This window comes from Pipistrellus kuhlii, unplaced genomic scaffold (genome assembly GCF_014108245.1).
Source record: "Pipistrellus kuhlii isolate mPipKuh1 unplaced genomic scaffold, mPipKuh1.p scaffold_m20_p_9, whole genome shotgun sequence".
In the NCBI taxonomy this organism is placed as follows: Eukaryota; Metazoa; Chordata; class Mammalia; order Chiroptera; family Vespertilionidae; genus Pipistrellus; species Pipistrellus kuhlii.
The window spans coordinates 14,361,125-14,378,225 of NW_023425595.1; the positions used below are offsets into that span (position 1 = coordinate 14,361,125).

At 41.1% G+C, this 17,101-nt stretch overlaps 1 protein-coding gene across 4 annotated transcripts in view; it reads left to right on the plus strand.

The window, feature by feature from the left end:
* The window catches only part of MPPED2 (metallophosphoesterase domain containing 2), a 167,947-nt gene that overhangs the window by 40,638 nt on the left and 110,208 nt on the right, over window positions 1–17,101 (plus strand). For all 4 annotated transcript variants that reach the window (XM_036427372.2, XM_045577597.1, XM_036427371.2 and 1 more), the window contains one exon: window positions 11,181–11,362. In XM_036427372.2, the coding sequence (XP_036283265.1) occupies window positions 11,181–11,362 (182 nt within the window). The remainder of the gene's footprint in view (window positions 1–11,180; window positions 11,363–17,101) is intronic.

Below are 17,101 nucleotides of genomic sequence, written 5' to 3' on the forward strand. Positions count from 1 at the left end.
CACAAAACTAAAGTGGTCTAAACTCCTTTTCACCGTCTCCATCATTGTTCTAGTCTAGCAGAAAGAGAGGGGTGCCCTGCCTGGGTCTTAGGAGAGCTGCAGGGCACAACAATAGGCAGTTTTGCAGAATTCACACTCCAGATCAGCATTTAAATGGTTATGTGCAGGGATGGAAAGGAGCACATAGAATTATGCAAACACGGTGCTTTCCAGTAATTTTTTTTTTTTTTTTTTTTTTTTTTTTTAGCAAATGTTAAGACACGGAACTAAGTAAGAATTACCTGAAGTGTATTCCCTTCATCCCAAGTATCCAGGAAAATCACCAATTTGAAATACGACAGGGTAATTTTATATGTGAACTCTTAAGAGACAAATGAAGAATGTAGAAATGACAGGTAATCAGGCACGGAAAGAAATTGGATCTGGCCAGGATAAGAACCAATGTATAATTGCAGTTGTTGGATTTGTGTATTATTTTCTTGAGTGTAGAGGGGAAACAGGGAGAGGGAAAGGAAGAGAGAGACGGAGAGGCACAGAGGGAGAGAGAGAGGAAGGGAGGGAGGAAAGGTAAGAGAGAGGGGGGGGAGAGAAATATTGAGAGAGAGATTATGTAAGCTGTTAAAGTACTTTTAATGATGTTTGGCCTCTATAAAATGTGGTCTGTACATTGAGCTCAGCCATTCTTGGCTAATACTTCTTACTGTTTTTATAAAGTTTGGAATAAAATAACCCCTTGTTCCTCATGGCTGCCTGAACCGGGTGAGTAGTCATAACTATAGTCATGCTGGCTTGGTATCCGGATTTCTTGAAAATTGGTATCTGGATGATGCATCCCTGCTTGGCTTTAGCAATCCTTATACAGCAGGGAGGAGAGAGGCCAAACTTCAGCCACTTGAGGAAAGCCCAGGTCACCTTAGAAATGCAGTCTCCACCAGGGAATTGCCCTCTGTCAGCTTGGCACTCTGACACCTTCCTCACCTTCATACCTGTCTTTATTAAAAACAAAACAAAACAAAACAAAATATATATATTTTGCTCCTTTTATGTCAAATGGCATTACCTTAGCTATTTGCTTGGTGAACTCCTACTACCCCATCAAGGCCCCGATAAAATATAACCGCTGTGTGAAGACCTCCCATCCCCAACTAAAGCTAATTCCTTTCATCAATATTCTCAGAAACATCTTAATAATGATGGCTAACCCTTATTTAGCTCTTATGTGAACCAGTTGTTTCAATAGCTCCAAGCAATAGTTATTTAATCTTTGTATCAACTTTATGGGGCAGCTGCCGTAATCATCCACCGTCGACAGGTGAGACAACTGAGCCTTAGAGAAGTTTACATTTGTCCAGGTTCTCAAAGGCAGAGGCAGAGCTGCGGTCCGAAACCAGGTTTTGTTGATGCTGGAGGTGACATTAATGAACCCTGATATGACCCTTAATCACTGTTCTCTCGTACTATCTCTGCTCCCATACCTATGTAGATATATGTCGTTTATGGCCACATTGTTTACACTTTAGTATGATGATGCCTTCCCAAGCAAAAATGGAATGTTCACTATGGAAAACATGTCATCTTGGTAATTTCTGTAAAAAAAGAATTCTTATGAATCCTGGCTCTCAGATATAAAATGTATCCTTCAAAATTTTTATTTAACTCATTAATAAATGAGGGAATCAAAACCTCAAAATCATCTGGAATAAAAGGATGTTGAAATGAATTTACAAATGGATGCAAACCTGGAGGGGCTGGAGTCAACTGGGCAGAATTCACTCGCATCTGTAGATAAGAATTATTTGCATTGCTTCCACTTACCTACCAGTGAGTTACAAAGTTGTGATCTAGCTTTAAGGATAAAAATCTATGTCCCTATGGGACCAGATAATGCCCAGACAGTTCAGCCTTTTATTAAAAGGATTCTTATTCCAAAATCTTAAAATTTTCCCCAATCTTATGAGAAACACAATTGCATTACAAAAGGTAGAAAATCATGGTTTATTCAGGCTCCATAGCCAAAGTCCCAAACTTATTAGGTAACTTTAAGCAAAATTTGAAGAATACAGAAAACAGGTACACACACACACACACACACACACACACACACACACCCTATACGAAGATCTTGAAAAGATTAAATGTAATAAAACAGGAAAAGCCCATTACACATAGTAGATGCTGCTAATTATCAGCTATGCTTATTAGTAACAAAGTGACTAACATACATTGTTGCTTAACAAATGTTTATCGAGTGACAAAATCAGGTGTGTTCAAACTTTTTCCTATTAAGGTCCAGATAGCAAATATTTTAGGCTTTGTAGGCTGAATGGATGGAGTCTGTGACAACTTTGAAACTCTGCTGATGTAGCTCTAAAGTAGACATAGGCAATGTTTAGATGAATGTGTTGTGTTTTCTTTCTAGTCTTTCTTCTTAAAAACATGCATGTTTTTAATGGGCCTCTTTTTGCCTAAGGGCTTGTCTGCTGACCCCTTCCTTTGCTTGTTAGATGGCCTGTCTCAGATGGCTAAGACAGAGAGGGTCAGAGATCACCTTTCTTGTGCCTCTTTTATGAGGCCACTAATCCCATTTCTAAGTGTCCCACCCTCATGACCTAATTATCTCCCAAAGACTCCACCTCCAAATACTGTTACATAGGGGATTTGGGCTTCAACATAGGAATTTTAGAGGCCGAGACTAGCATTCAGTCATAGCACCAGATCAAGGATAAAATTGGGGACAGGATGGAGCTCCAGGAGAGCTAAGGGTGAAGGATGTGCCATTCATTTTGGACTACTTCTCCAACCCTCATTTAAGGTCATACTCATGGTAGTTTCTGTGTATCACACCATCATCGGATTTCACTGCCTTTCCTCATGTCCTTTCCTTTCTGTTTTCATTTTGTCTGGGCTTGGCTTTATCATCGTAAGCCTAGAGTTTTGTTAATTTCCAGCCAGCCTCCCTGTCATGCCCGCCCACCTCACCCCTACCCCCTCACACCCTGCACGAGGCCACAGTGCTTTTCCTAAAAGGCAGCTTTCTTAGTGACCCCCTTCCCATCCTGTACCTTTCCGTGGGTGATGGAGGAGGAGAAGGATGTTTTTCACAGTCTCCAGGGCTGGTGGAGGCCCCACAGTCGGGCTTTCTGTAGTCTGGCCCCAGTCCCACCAGCTTTTCAAACCTACCACTGCTCGCTGTCACAGAGACGCTGCCCCAGCCATGCCTCCTTACTCACAAGTCCCTAAAAGTGCTAAGCTCTTCCCTCCTCCCTGCTGTTGCCTGATCGGCTCTTCTCTGCTGCCTGAGTTTTCTAAGCCCAGTGCTTATTTAAATCCCAATTCAACTTCCAGCTTCAGGCCACTCTCGTGCCTCTCCTCTCTAAGATCCTTTGTCCCAGGCGTTTGAAACTGGCACACCACCTTGTGTTCTTGCCCATGGCAATATCCCCCATTTTTCCCAGTTCTCAAAGCAACGCCAGGCCTTTCTCCTTTCCCCCACAGTACCTCACACATCCTTTATTATAACTCTTTGCATGATGTTTCATAAGTCACCCGTTTACTTATCCCAGGGACATCTCTGCCTTGGTTATAGCTGTCTCCCTAGCACCTAGCACAACCTTTGGTCCATAGAAGGTTCTTCATAAGTGCTTGTAAAATGATTAAAAGACTGAGCAGAAACCAGGCGTGCTAATAAGCATTTGTCCAATAACGAATTGATAAATGAACTGCAGAATCTCAGAAGGATCCGCCCTTGTTGCTTCTTTATCATCCCAGAGCCCACTGTGGCGCCTGTAACACTGATAGGTGGGTGTTTAAGAAATGGTTGTGGACCGACTAATTGACAGTATGGAATGACACAGGCAGTCCAGTGTCACACAGCTTCTTCCCTCAAATGCAAGGCCAGCCCTCAGATAGGTAAGCCCATTGACTTGGTTGCTAGGTTAAAGGCGTGGAAACAGTTAGCCCTGGACAGTACACCTCCATCCAGTGGGATACTTATGCCATCTGAGAGGCTTCTGTGGCTCGCACAGTAGCTAGCTTGACGGACACCAAAACACCTCAAATGGAACTAGTACAAGGACTGTGAATTCATATTATATGCAGCACTCAAAGAATTAAATTATTGCCACTTAATATTCATTGAATGTCAGCACTGTACATTTGTACTAGGAAAAAATAGACAAGACGCACTCCATGCAGTGGGTTTTGTTAGCTGTAATTAGTTGGTGATAGAACAGTGTTGATACAGCAGTTCAGCGGTTAAAGGAAAGCGATGTCCTTGGTACAAATGTGGATATATTTAAGCAGCTCAGCACTATTTTTCTTCCACAGCATGAGGGCCAAGCTAGGAGAAGTTCACCAGCTCTTACTTTTAGGAAGAAGAGAGCAGCCCTGTTTCTGCAGCCACTAGTTAAATCACGTATGTTTTCCTTTTGGTTTTATTGTGGTAACTGGAATTCTGGTTCCTTTGTTCTCTTTTACACTAGATATACCTGGACGTTCTGTCTATAGTCCTAACTTACCGTTCCACATATTTTTATATGTAGCCTTACTAATTCTGATTTTAATTGGATAGATCTGGACTGCATTTATCTTTGCACTAGAGGCCTGATGCACACAATTTGTGCAAGGGGCTTGGTCCCCCTGCTCTTCCCCCCTCCCACTCCCCCAACCCGGCTGCCACTGCAGCAGTGGCTGCCTCCTCTGCCTTGGTCCCACCTACTGTGGCCCTCACAGCCCTGGCTTCATCTGGAAGGTCGTCCAGTCTAATTAGCATATTACTCTTTTATTATTATAGATTGTCTGGAACACAAAACGAAACTGCAAGGGAAAGAACATGTTTTCAGCTATGAAGGGGACGGGGTTGTTTCTGAATTCTTGTACAAGTTAATAGTGTCATAGAAACCATGCAGCTCAACAGTTGGGGATCATTTGGTTCCTCCCCTCTTTTCACACTTGAGGAGCAGGCTAGAGGAGGGGAAGTGACTTGCTGGGGGTCACACAGCTAATCGCCGACCAGTGTGGTGAGAGTGCCGGAAGCCCTGGATTCCACGTGCCAGGCTATTTTCAATGAGGGCTTTTCTGTTAACTAAGGCAGCTCTCTGAAGATGCCTGTGTTTGGGAACACAGGCAGTCTCCGCACCAGCCTGGACATCCTTAAGCACGAATACTTTTTATCTGTATCAGCATTCTAAAAATCAAGTTCAATGTTGCTCACTCCCTCAGTGGAGGTTTTAAGAAACTCCATTCAACTTTGAGGGGTCAGTTCCCAGACCATTAAAACTTAGAGGGTTTGTGTGTTTTGTTTTGTTGTTGTTGTTTTTCTTTTCTTTTTTACAGTGAATTCCATTCATTTTGATCTGTCTCTGTAGATTTTAATGACTACAGGAGTTTAGACGATTGGTTTGCTGGCATTTTAAAATTTGTATCGTTTGCATTCTCCAAGTGCAGGCATATTTTCAGCTCCCAAAATTAAGTGTGTGTGTGTGTGTTGGGGGGGGGGGGGGGGAGTGGAAATTAGAAAACCCGAGTTCTGGTTCCGTAGAGTGGACAAACTTTAAACAGAATTTTAATAGTTACTATTTATTTTAATGTATGGCTGAAAATCCAGCCAGCACATATCCAGTTTATGACTTAATGATGCCATTACTTAGGCAGGAAAAAAAAAATTGTGCAAAAACTGTAAGACACAACAAAATTTAAATAAACGTATACTTGAGTAGGGCAAAAACCATGAAATTTAAAGAACAGGGAATTTAAAGACATGAAACACAGGATTAGATCATCTCTGAGGTCCCTTCCAACCCCAAAATTCTGTGATTCTACTACTAATTTAAGCTTAGTATTTGCTTATTCATTGTTTTGCTGGTGGGCTTTGCATATCTTTGTCCTAACAGTATACATAGGATGGGTGGTGTAACGTCACAAGTAATTTTAGCTCTTCATGCCGTCTAAGTTTTCTGAGTAAAAATGAAAGCTTTAATGCCCCATTGGAAAACTTTTTAGAGATAAGGTTAGTGGAGTGCGTATGCAACAACATCAAGATTTTCAAGGGTGATGGTAAATACACTCAGATCACTTTAAAATGCTTTTTAAGGGTTATATTCTTTCTGATTTAATTCTTTTTTATATTTATTAAGTTATTATCTGTGTACATATTTTAACATTGTCCCCCCCCCCCCCTTCTGTAAGGGTTATATTCTATTCTGACACTGAATTATTAGGCTAATTGTGTACATGAGGCTTTTGCTGCATACATGGCCTTAAAAAAGTAACCCACGTCATAACAAACCACATGATCACAGCTTTTCTGAAGCTCTAGCAATGCAACTTGCAAGGCTGTATGAATTTGTTATTGGAAAAAAATAACATATGGCCGGGAGAGGATTCCATAGTGGAAGCAATAATACTGTCATATTATTTTTTTATGGGTTAAAAAAAGTCTAATGTGCCAAGACTGAATAAATGAGAATGGATTATTTATTTGAATACGCAGTGAGATATGTAAACATTTGACCATCGAGTTTCAAGAGGAAGACTTGCGGCTTGGCACAGAACCTAGAGACTTGATTGAAAAATGGGTTAAGATGACGTAGCTCAGGCCTCTAGGAAAGTCTGCCCATGTGTCCGGCACTGTCGGCCCTCCGTTGCCTGGACTAGCAGTTGTCTTTGAGAAACAGCTCAATGGTTCGGCAATTCCCATGGCCTGTGGGAATTCAGACCCTGCAGAGGTAGGGCTTCTGACCGATCAGATTGTACCTGGGACATCACCAGGATTCTGAGGACACACGAAATAACCACCACACAAGGAATGCTGAAGAAACTGTGACTCTTCAGCTGTCAGGGGATTATCATACGTGTCCTCCAGTATTTGAAGGACTGTCAAATGGAAAAGAGACTGAATTCTTTATTCTCTCTTATTTCAGACCTAGGGTTAAGAAGGAAGGAAATAAACGTGTGTGTTTACTGTGGTTTTTGTGCCCTGAACTGTGCTAGGTGGTGTATGTGTGACTTCATATTTTCACAAAGTCTGTGGGGGTAGCTGATTTTTTTACCTCCTTGTTACAGAAGAAACAGGTCAGAGAAACGAAAGGATATTACTCTTAATAATTGTGAAAATACTACTAACTAGTAAAAAAAAAAAAAAAAAAAAAAGCCTTAACATTTATTGTCTGCTGTGTGTCAGACAAGGTTCTGTATGCTCTGAATACGTTATCCCTCTTCATCCTCACAGCAGTCTTATGGCGTAAGGTACTATTTTTATACCCATTTTATTGACAAGGAAACCAAGGCATAGAAGTTAAGCACCTTGCTTGGTGTCACACTGTGGATAAATACGGAGTGGGATTCAGAGCCACACTGTCTGGCTGTGTAGCTGAACGTGCTCTACCCTTATATCATTCTGCACCTCTCCTTTCTGAGCACGTGCTATGTGACGGACAGAGTGCTGGGCAATTTATATCCCCATAGCAATTTAGCAGGTTAGGCATTATTATTCCCATCCTACAAATGAGAAAAAAAATGAAGACCAAAAGAATGAAATAACTTGTCCAAAGTGAGTAACGCAGCCAAAGTTGTTACTCAGTCCTTGAGCTCCAGGCCAAGTCTCTTTGGACTGTGCTCAGCTTTCTCAGAGGTGCAGGCTCTGGATCCAAAAGTTTCTAGCAAGCAGAGCTATCAAAAACCAGAATGGGCTGCCCTGGGGGAGGGGACAGGGCCCAGTATCTCCCCTTTTCTGGAAAGCTTGGAAAGAAAATTTATGACGGTTAGGAAGGGGGGGTGGGGATGGGGAAAGGGTGTTCAAGCTTTGTATAAAGCATTGAACCCAATGCCCTCTAAGATTTTTGTCCAGCTCTGTGATTTTATGAAGCCATGTTTTCTTCTCATCTTCCCATGTCATCTTGTTTTCCCCTGGGTGTACTCAGATGTACGTGCAAATCTCATTCTGATATTTGAATCTGGCTCTAGGGGTTAGACTGCCTTGGTAAGAGAATCACTTGCTAGGATATTTGACATGGTGCCTTGGGGGAAATGTTAGGTCATTCGAGAAGTCTGTGGCATAAACAGTAAGCAGTAAAGATGTTAAATAGGAGGGGAAATGTGGCAGGAGGGTCTCACACAACGTAAATAGGCAAATGTTGCATGGCCATCAGGCTCCCTCCTAGACACGCATTTACAGTGAAAATGTTTGTCTGTTTGGACTTTTCAAAGTGTTTACCAAATGCCCAACTTGGAAATAGTAGCTTCCCTAAGGTTGTCTCGACTTTAATTATATTCACAGCAACTTGCCTACTGTACTAGATGTTCTATTTGCAGCTCTGAAAGTCTTTGGGTGGGAATGTCTTCCTTCCTATGACCCCCCAGGTGACATTTGTCATGTTATCCTGCAGCCTGACTCTGACAGGCTGCACTGCCTCGTCGTCTTGTACTTAGTCTTGTGGGTAACAAAGGTGTTTCTGGGTCAGGGCATGTATATAAATTCTATATTTGTGTCTTTAGGCCTCTCCCTCCCCGAGTCCGCTACCTAGATCAATCCTCCATATCTCTCCCAAGTGCCTACAAATGGTTTCTCTTTGATGACATCAAGTTGGTGGTGGTGATGGGTGAGCCTTCTTTGCCACTGTTTCTGTGTACTTCTGACTCACTTTATTTCAGTTCAACAATAACAAGACATTTCTCCCTACTTTCCGCCTTCTGTTTTTGTTTTTTGTTTTTCCTTCTATTCCTTGGCCTTTATTTTATGTTCAATCTGTTGGATAGTTACTAGTTTCTCTGGAGGAGGTGGCAATGTGGGGAAGGAAGTTGCAGCCATTCTATAATTGGTGTTCTAATAGTCTTGGAAAGTTACTGCTCAATATAGAGCTAAGCTGGGAAACAAATTAGGTACCACATGATGATTTGCTTCTTTAAATTGAGTAGATTCATAGAACAGGGGCCTGTTCACAGTGAAGAGTTTGTATCTGTGCTACCTTCTGTGTAATCCATTCAAAATGATGACTGTGACATCCCTTTGATGAGTTCAGATGGGCTCCTATAGGATTTCGATGCACTACTTGTGCCCGTAGCTTATCTGAGTTACTGAGGGGAACTGGAAAATAAAGACATACATAATATTGAATTGATTCGTGTGTTTAAAGTCCAGTGGTTAATTTATTTAATTTTCATTCAGATGTGGGAGGGCTGAATAGAAATGTGCATGGTCCCAATCCGGTGAGCATCCTAACTGTAGGTTGAATAGAATAGAATATTACCTGTCACTTTCAGAGGGCGACACAGTCTCCTGCAGCAAGGAACAACCCAATCATTCATTCTCTAAGTGAACTACTTTTAGAAGACAGGATGTAGTGATAAGATGATAGCCAATGGGACTGATTGGAATAGTCTCAGTAATGGAAAAGAAGGTACCAAACTTCTTCATACATTAAAAAAAAAAAATCAACATTGGATACAATCTGGAGGATTTCCAGGTTATTTACAAAATTTTGTGGGTTAGTGCTTTTCTCCATGGTAACAACATTGTTAATTTCTAACCTTTACAAACATCTATTCGTGTGTGAGTTTTTTGTTTTGTTTTTGTTTTTGTTTTTGTTCCAGAAAGAAAGCTTTCCTTTGGGGTTTCCAGTTAGATCCACTGTGTTAACCAATTCACAGTCCTTTCCTGTCTCGTTCCTTTTTTCTGTCTTCTTCAAGCTTCCTTCTTTCTGACTTTCCTTTTTCTCTGTCAAAGATAAAATAAAATTAAAAGTAAAACTGTGAAAAAAAAATGCAAGACCAATGAGGATGTATACGAATGTCTTTATTCCCCTCACTACAATTGCTTTTTTAAAATGGGTTCTTTCTTTTGAAAAAGTGGGAAATTGAAAGAAAATTAAACCAAGCCTGCAAAGCAAGATGCACAGGGATTCTGATGTTGACTTTCCGTGTGTTCTCTGCCGCATATTAACTGTCAAGGGTAGAGCTGGGATATGAAATATTGGTCCTTACTTAACATTTCGTACGGTATTCTCTGCTTTGCATGTTTGCTTCTTTCGTGACCTTGTCTTTACAGTTATAACTGCTTCTCTTCACCTATGATCCAAAAATAAGTGTGCATTCCTACAGAGAAATTAAGGGAAGCTGTCAGCGTAGAGTTAATATAGTTAAAGCATCCTTAACTCTGCTACCAGCCCCTTAAATAATTAAAACTGTATGCTTGAAGAGCCAGATTTGCATTTCTTTACCAAGTTTATTTAGCACACTTTGTTACACTCAATTAAATGAGAATGTTCTGTTTCATTTTCTTTGCTTCGGGTTGATCATTTTGCCTTTTGATTCTTATGCCCTGGTGTAATTTCACAGTGCTTAGGTCTCTAAAACTATACATATATTAATGCTTATGTGTATCTATAGACACTCATTAAAAGGCTTACTCTTTGTACTGAATCGAATCTCTGCCCAAGGCATTCCAAGCAGCCTCAGGTGTTACTGGGGCTGCAGATAATTCATTGTGGTAAAGAAGGAGCTGACAAAGTTTTTGAACATCCAGTGAATGTTGCGTGTTTGTTTTTCATTTTTTTAAAAGCTTTGTTATTTTGGCATCACCTTCCCTCCCCACAATTTGATTTGAGAATCTCTTAGCAAACACAAGAAGATCCTAAGATTCTTGGAAATACAAATGGTTCTGGAAAGGATATTAAATATTAGTACTATCTAGTATGTCTCTCCGTATCTCAGTTGGCAAAGCACGTGCCGGGTTCTTCGTAAATTAGTTCATTGCCTGACTTATGCATGTTTCAGAAGGAATAAATTAGTTATTCATTCCTAATGAGTAGTGGGATCAATTGGAGCATGAGGAGAGACAAAACAGCATAATTTTGCTTCCCCAATTGGGGTTCAGTATCCCTAACCTTCACCATTAATCGCTCTATCAGTTTCCTGGATTAATTCCACCTCTGCCTGTAAGATATTCTTTTTAATTTTCAAATCAGGTAAGTAAGACTTTTTAAATGTGCTCATTGGGATTGTAGATGGGAGATGCTATATCTCCTTTGCACTCAAAAGTGTCCCCTCGTTACAATGGTCCCTTCTGCCTTTGTATCAGTTTGTCTGGGTGCGTTTCACGGCTAACAGTCGATATGTATGTGTGATGACAATTACGAGGGTTCTAATATATTTAACTGTTACGGGATCTGTTATGTCTACTTTAGGGTCGACCCCATCCCATATGACACTCCAAAACCAGCGGGCCACACGCGGTTTGTCTGCATCTCAGACACACACTCCAGAACAGATGGTATCCAGATGCCTTATGGGGACATCCTTCTCCACACAGGCGATTTCACCGAGCTGGGACTGCCCTCAGAGGTTAAGAAGTTTAATGACTGGTTAGGTAAGGAATGATTGCGTTCTGGCGCCCCCAATTAACCTTTCCCGTCCGAGTGTCACTCACTGTGTCCTAATTGAATTAGAGCACTTGGAAGCCAGCTCAGCCATTTCTCGTATGATATGCCGTGGTGTCTAGCTTTAATCCAATTCTGTTAATTAAAGATGAATTTTTAGATATTTAATTTTACTGTGCATCCTTTCAGAGCCTGGCCTTGGCGGCTCTGGGGCAGAGGGATGGAAAGCTTTGAAACCGATCTCATCTACTCATTCTGTTTTAATGAGGGCATTCGTTGGCACACAGGAGACCTAGAATCATATTTTAATTCATTGGCTCTGCAATCTTTCCCAGATATCATGAGCAAAGATGTACAAATGACCTACTAGCAAGAGAATGTTTCTAAGGAGAGAAGGAACGTATAAAAGCCTATGAAGGGGAAAGTCCTAGCACAGTGTAGCTAAGAGCAGCTTTCTTAAGAGAGCCAGAGGAGTATGTATATAAGACCCCTGAAAATAAAAAAAATGTCCTGCTGTACAGCTGCAAAAACCTGAACTATGAAACCTCCCTTTGCACTGTGAAAAGTGTAATGGCAACTTTATGGTTACTGGTCAGGGTTATCGGAAGCATCTTGACTCCTGGGTTAGGCATTGCCAAATATTAACATTACAAGGCAATCATGAGGTTGGCTATTCATAGCTAGATTAGATGACAGATTTTTGTAAGAATCCATTTAGGTGCAGGGGAAAAAAATGCAAGGATTCTGAGATTTTAAAATATCTAAAGATAGTAAAGAATTATAGTAGAAAGAAAAAAATCACTCTGGAAAAATGATGTCATGAATAAATAAGTCAGCCGACAAAAACTATGCAGAAATCCAGGTCGAAATTTTAAAGTAGGGTCAGATAAATTTTTAAATTATTGAGCAAGTGTATATGTTAATGAAAACTATTCATTAAAAATAGTTAAAACATTAAAAAAATTAATAAGTATAACTAATAACATAACTCTTTTTGAGTTTTTCTATGCTCTTACACACCAATTCACATTTTATATGGTTGACATCAGAGTACATGTCTGTTCTTTTACTTTTGGTTATTTTCATTTAATAGTACCTGTAAGGTTTTAAATGACTTTGCCTAATTTTCATGTTTATCTTTTGTAATAGCAACATGACATGCATATGATTCTATGCTTTTGTTTACTAAAACATCCCTCTAAAATGAACATTGCAATTGATAACAGTTTTCCTCTGATAGCTAACACTGAAATGTGCATTTGGTTTGTATATGTCTTTTTGCTTCCATTGACTTATTTCTTAAGCTAAAATACAGTATGAGTTAAATTACTAAGTCAGGGATATGAAAATCTCTCTGGTTTTGTCGTCTGTTGGCATCTTGCTTTCCATGGGAGTTGTAGCTGTGCACTCTATTAACTGAATGAATATACCAATTTTACCACAGTCTTGGCAGCATTGGATATTGGAGGGGTTTTTCTGTGCTGGTTTCATAGGTATCCAATCATCATCTTTAAAGCAGCCACATACTTTGATTGTCATTCAGTGTAATCTACTTTTTTACAGCTGACTCAGAGGTGTAGAGAAGTTAAGTGACTCTTCTTAAGAGTCCCCTTGTGACAGAAGCTGGGTCTGTAATCCACATCTTTTCACTTTTCTTTTGCCCCTTTAAAATTTGCCTTTGAGTACTATCATCGCTTCATTTTAGCAACTTTTATTTATGAGCTACTAGCAGGCAAAATTATTTTGGGTTGAATTTTTGACATTTTTAAGCTGTTCTGTGATGACTGAACCTCAGCACAGAAATGATCTGGCTGCATTGACAACACTGATTTGTGAAGAAAGGGAATAACACAGTGGGAAGTGTTCACAGAAATATAAGACAAGATAGATCCTGGTTATAATCTTGTTTAGCCACTGACCTTGACCAATGGAGTTAACCTCTCTTTTCTCCTTGGTTTCCCTTTGCAGAACTAAGGATTAATACTACCTGTCCTTCTGGATTGTTGTGCAGATTAATCAGTAAATGATTGCTGCTAGTGAGTTTTTGTGGCCCATTAATAACTGAATGGGGAATATGGTGCATGAACCATCAACAGATATTTAAAGGGTATAAACAAGAATAGGTCAGAGGAATTATTTAGTAGGTTGGAAGTAAACAGTGAGATGTTTTATAAGGGAAAGTACTTCATAAATGGAAATGTGCCATAACTAAGAAAATAAAATGATAAGGAAATAAAATGCGGAGATCCAAGTGCCTGGTGAGTTCCTTCTCTTCCCATTTCCTCTCTGATCTTCTGAGGGAGGAGGGCGAGGTTTCAGCTGGGGGTGCCCAATGTAAGGCCAAAAGAAGGGAGCCCGCTGGGATGTGGATAGAGGAGTTGAGATCCCACAGGGAAGGCCCAGAATAGTGCGGTTACCCCGGCAACCTCATGGTGCTCTGAGGGAGAGACGGTGTGTGATTACACTCTACCCATTGGCTCAATTGGGAACCTCTCTACCTGAAAAAAATACTTCCAGCAACAGCTGCCAGGCGGCCTGGCAGTATGAAATCAAGGATCAGATCAGTTAGGGCGTATGCCACAAAAGGGTATCCAACTCTCAACCAGCATGAGTCCTCAGATCGGCAGCTATTTAGAGTCTAATGAATCTTTTACTGATTTCCGTCTTTCTACTCTAGTCTACTCTGATTTTGGAATCAACCTGACCACCCCTAAGCTCCTTTATTCTCCCAATAGGCTCATCTGTTTCTTCTACAGGCCAAGCATTCTTCTATCCCTACAACATCCCTCTAAGGTTGTGAATGTTATCCCAATTCTATAGATGAGGAACCTGAAGCTCAGATGGGTTACCTTACCCAAGATCATCTTCTAGAGGATAGGTAGCTCAGAGGAGCTAAAAAATCCACTGAAGTGCACTCGATTAGTAAACCTGGAGTTATCTTACCTCAAAGCATGAGCCCTCTTCCTTTACCTGTCTATGATATGAGCACACTTATGGCAGCTGGGGGGCTTGTAGATCTTAGGCTTGAATTAAAATGCTGTAGCTTCTGGCAGGTTCAGGTGGAAATGGAGTAGCTGTTCGATCATGTTCTGTTATTTGAGAGATGTATTAAAGTCCTGCATGCCTAGAATCTCACCCTGACCTATCAGCTGCAAGGCCTGAGAATCCCATCATGAGTTCCCTGTTGGTTTAGAGATGATGTGTCCTGGTTAATATGGACATATGTCATCTGGGAGGTGTAGCACATAATGTTATTAATACAAAGTAATTTATGGGCTAAGCTAGCACAGCACAGGGCCATAAGAAGATAGAACTCAAACTAGAGACAGCTAAGAGGATGGAAAGATGGTGTAACATATAATGATCAGGAGCAGCTGGGAAGAGCCAGCATTAAATTCCATGCCCTTGATAAATTGCTTAATATTCTGAGCCTTGATATCCTCATTTGTATAGACTTCGTGATAAAGCTTGTATCATTCTTAACACAGCCCTTGGCCTGTGGACATTTTTCAACAAATCTTGTGGAGGGAGACAACAGAGCCAGTGTCAAAAAATCCAAAAAGCAGACACTAGAAGGTTCTGGCACCATGAATTTTAAAAGATTTAGAGTGGAAGAGGGGGCACCAAAAGGTATAAGAATAGAGGTTGGAAAGAAGTCTCCCTCTGAACAATTACACTAACTGGACAGAATGTTAGGACTGTGAGAGGCTTGGAGGTCCCACTTCCAAATTCAATAGAGGAAACTGAGGCAGGAGACATTAAATGAATTGCCCTGGCCAAGTTGGACTAGAGTGTTCAGCTTGGATGGGAAGTGATTGGACTATCATGTTTTGTCTGGGTGGTGGCTCTAAATATTGGACCCCTCCCTACCTGTCCTCATACTAACTTGTTTATTAAGTATTAGTTCCTAATTTTTTACTTAAGAGGAAACTGAACCTTGGTGAAGTTAACTTACCTCAGGTTACCCAACTAGGAGGTGATCTCAGATTTGAACTTGGGTCAACCAGACTCCACTTCCCAATTGTGTTCTTCTGTCTTTCTTTATTCTTAGGGACCTGGGATCCCTATTGAAGGGACCATCACCTGGGTAAAAAGGTTGTTCCTTGACTAACAGCATCCTTTAATACATATAGGCACACTCAGGGTCTAAGATGGGTTAATGTCATGCTAGAGGTATTTTGTGGCCCAGCCTCTGTCTTCAATATTGCTAATCTGCTCATGGACGCTGCACAAATGAGCCTTAGGAAATCTTATTTGATTGCACATCTGTCTTCTTATTTCCACTTTTATTTGCCCCTAATTTCTTCCCATTCCCCAAATGCCTGTGCCCTTTGCCATTCTTTCCCTTTGCGGACCCTGTTCCTACTTCCTGGAATGATCCTCCATTTAGGTGAGAGACCTCATTCATCCTTTCTGCCTGAAGGTCCTTCAGAGCTGGTTGCTTCCCTTAACCCACTGGTCAGGTGTGTGTGCAGCCAGCCCTTCTCATAGTTGCTATGTGATCGTCTACTTGTCTTGTCTCCTAACCATTGCTCTTTGTACCCCCAGTTCTGAAAAAGGGCTTGGGATATAGTGGGGAACACCATGGTTGTTGACTCTCTTGAATGAATGAATGAACCTAAAGGTACAATAAGTTTTTTTCTGTTTTGCCTTTTGGCTCAAACATTAAAAGTATGCAATTCTTAATGGAGGTATACTGTCTTATCCTCCTTTCTTTTCCTTTCTCTACCTTTCCCTTCCCTTCTCTTCACTTCCTTTTCCTTTTCTCCTCAGAGTATAACAGCCAGTTGCCTATTGTTCATCATTTCTTTATACCTGTGCAGGAATACTTAAAAAGGGTTTGTTATGGTTGTTTTGTTTCCAGTATTATAATTAGAAAGGTAGGGTTCTTGGGTGGCCTCTTCCTTCAGCTGAAATTTTATATATAACAATCTAGTCAGTCAAACTGCAAGGCCATGAACTTTTAATTATGTCTTTTCTTTGGTCTTGGTTGTCATTACATAGCTCAGAACTTGAGTTTTTCCAGGCCAGAAAGAAAGAAAGAAAGAAAGAAAGAAAGAAAGAAAGAAAGAAAGAAAGAAGGGAAGGGAAGGGAAGGGAGGGGAGGGGAGGGAGGGTGAGGGAGGGGAGGGAGGGGAGGGGAGTGGGAGTGGGGGGTGAGGGGGGGGGGGGGAGGGGTGGAGGTGGGATGGGAGGGGTAAAAGGGGGAATCCCAAGCCAGACACCTTTGACAGGCCGCTATTACAGCCTACTTACTTCCTTAATTCCTTCCTTACTTCACGTAAGTGTCTGATGTATGTCTTCTTGCTTTGCTTTGCTTTTCTTTGGATTCCGATCCCTCCCGCAACCCCCTCCTCCCTCCCTCCCTCCCTCCCTCCCTCCGAATCCCTCACCCCACCTATATGCTTCCAGCCCTAGCTGGTTTTGCTTAGTGGGTAGAGAGCATCAGCATGTGGACTAAAAGGTCCCAGGTTCGATTCTGGTCAAGGGTACATGCCAGGGTTTCAGGCTTGATCCCCAGTAGGAGGCATGCAGAGGCAGCCAGTCAGTGATTTTGTCTCATCAGTGATGTTTCTGTTTCTCTCTCCCTTCTCCTTTACTCTTTGAAATTAATAAAATATATTTTTAAAAAGAAAATGCTTCCAAGGAAAATCTTAAGAAAGGGGTTATTCATATCTGTAGAAGCATTGTATTAGACATGATTGTAATGGAGTGTGACTGCAATGCAC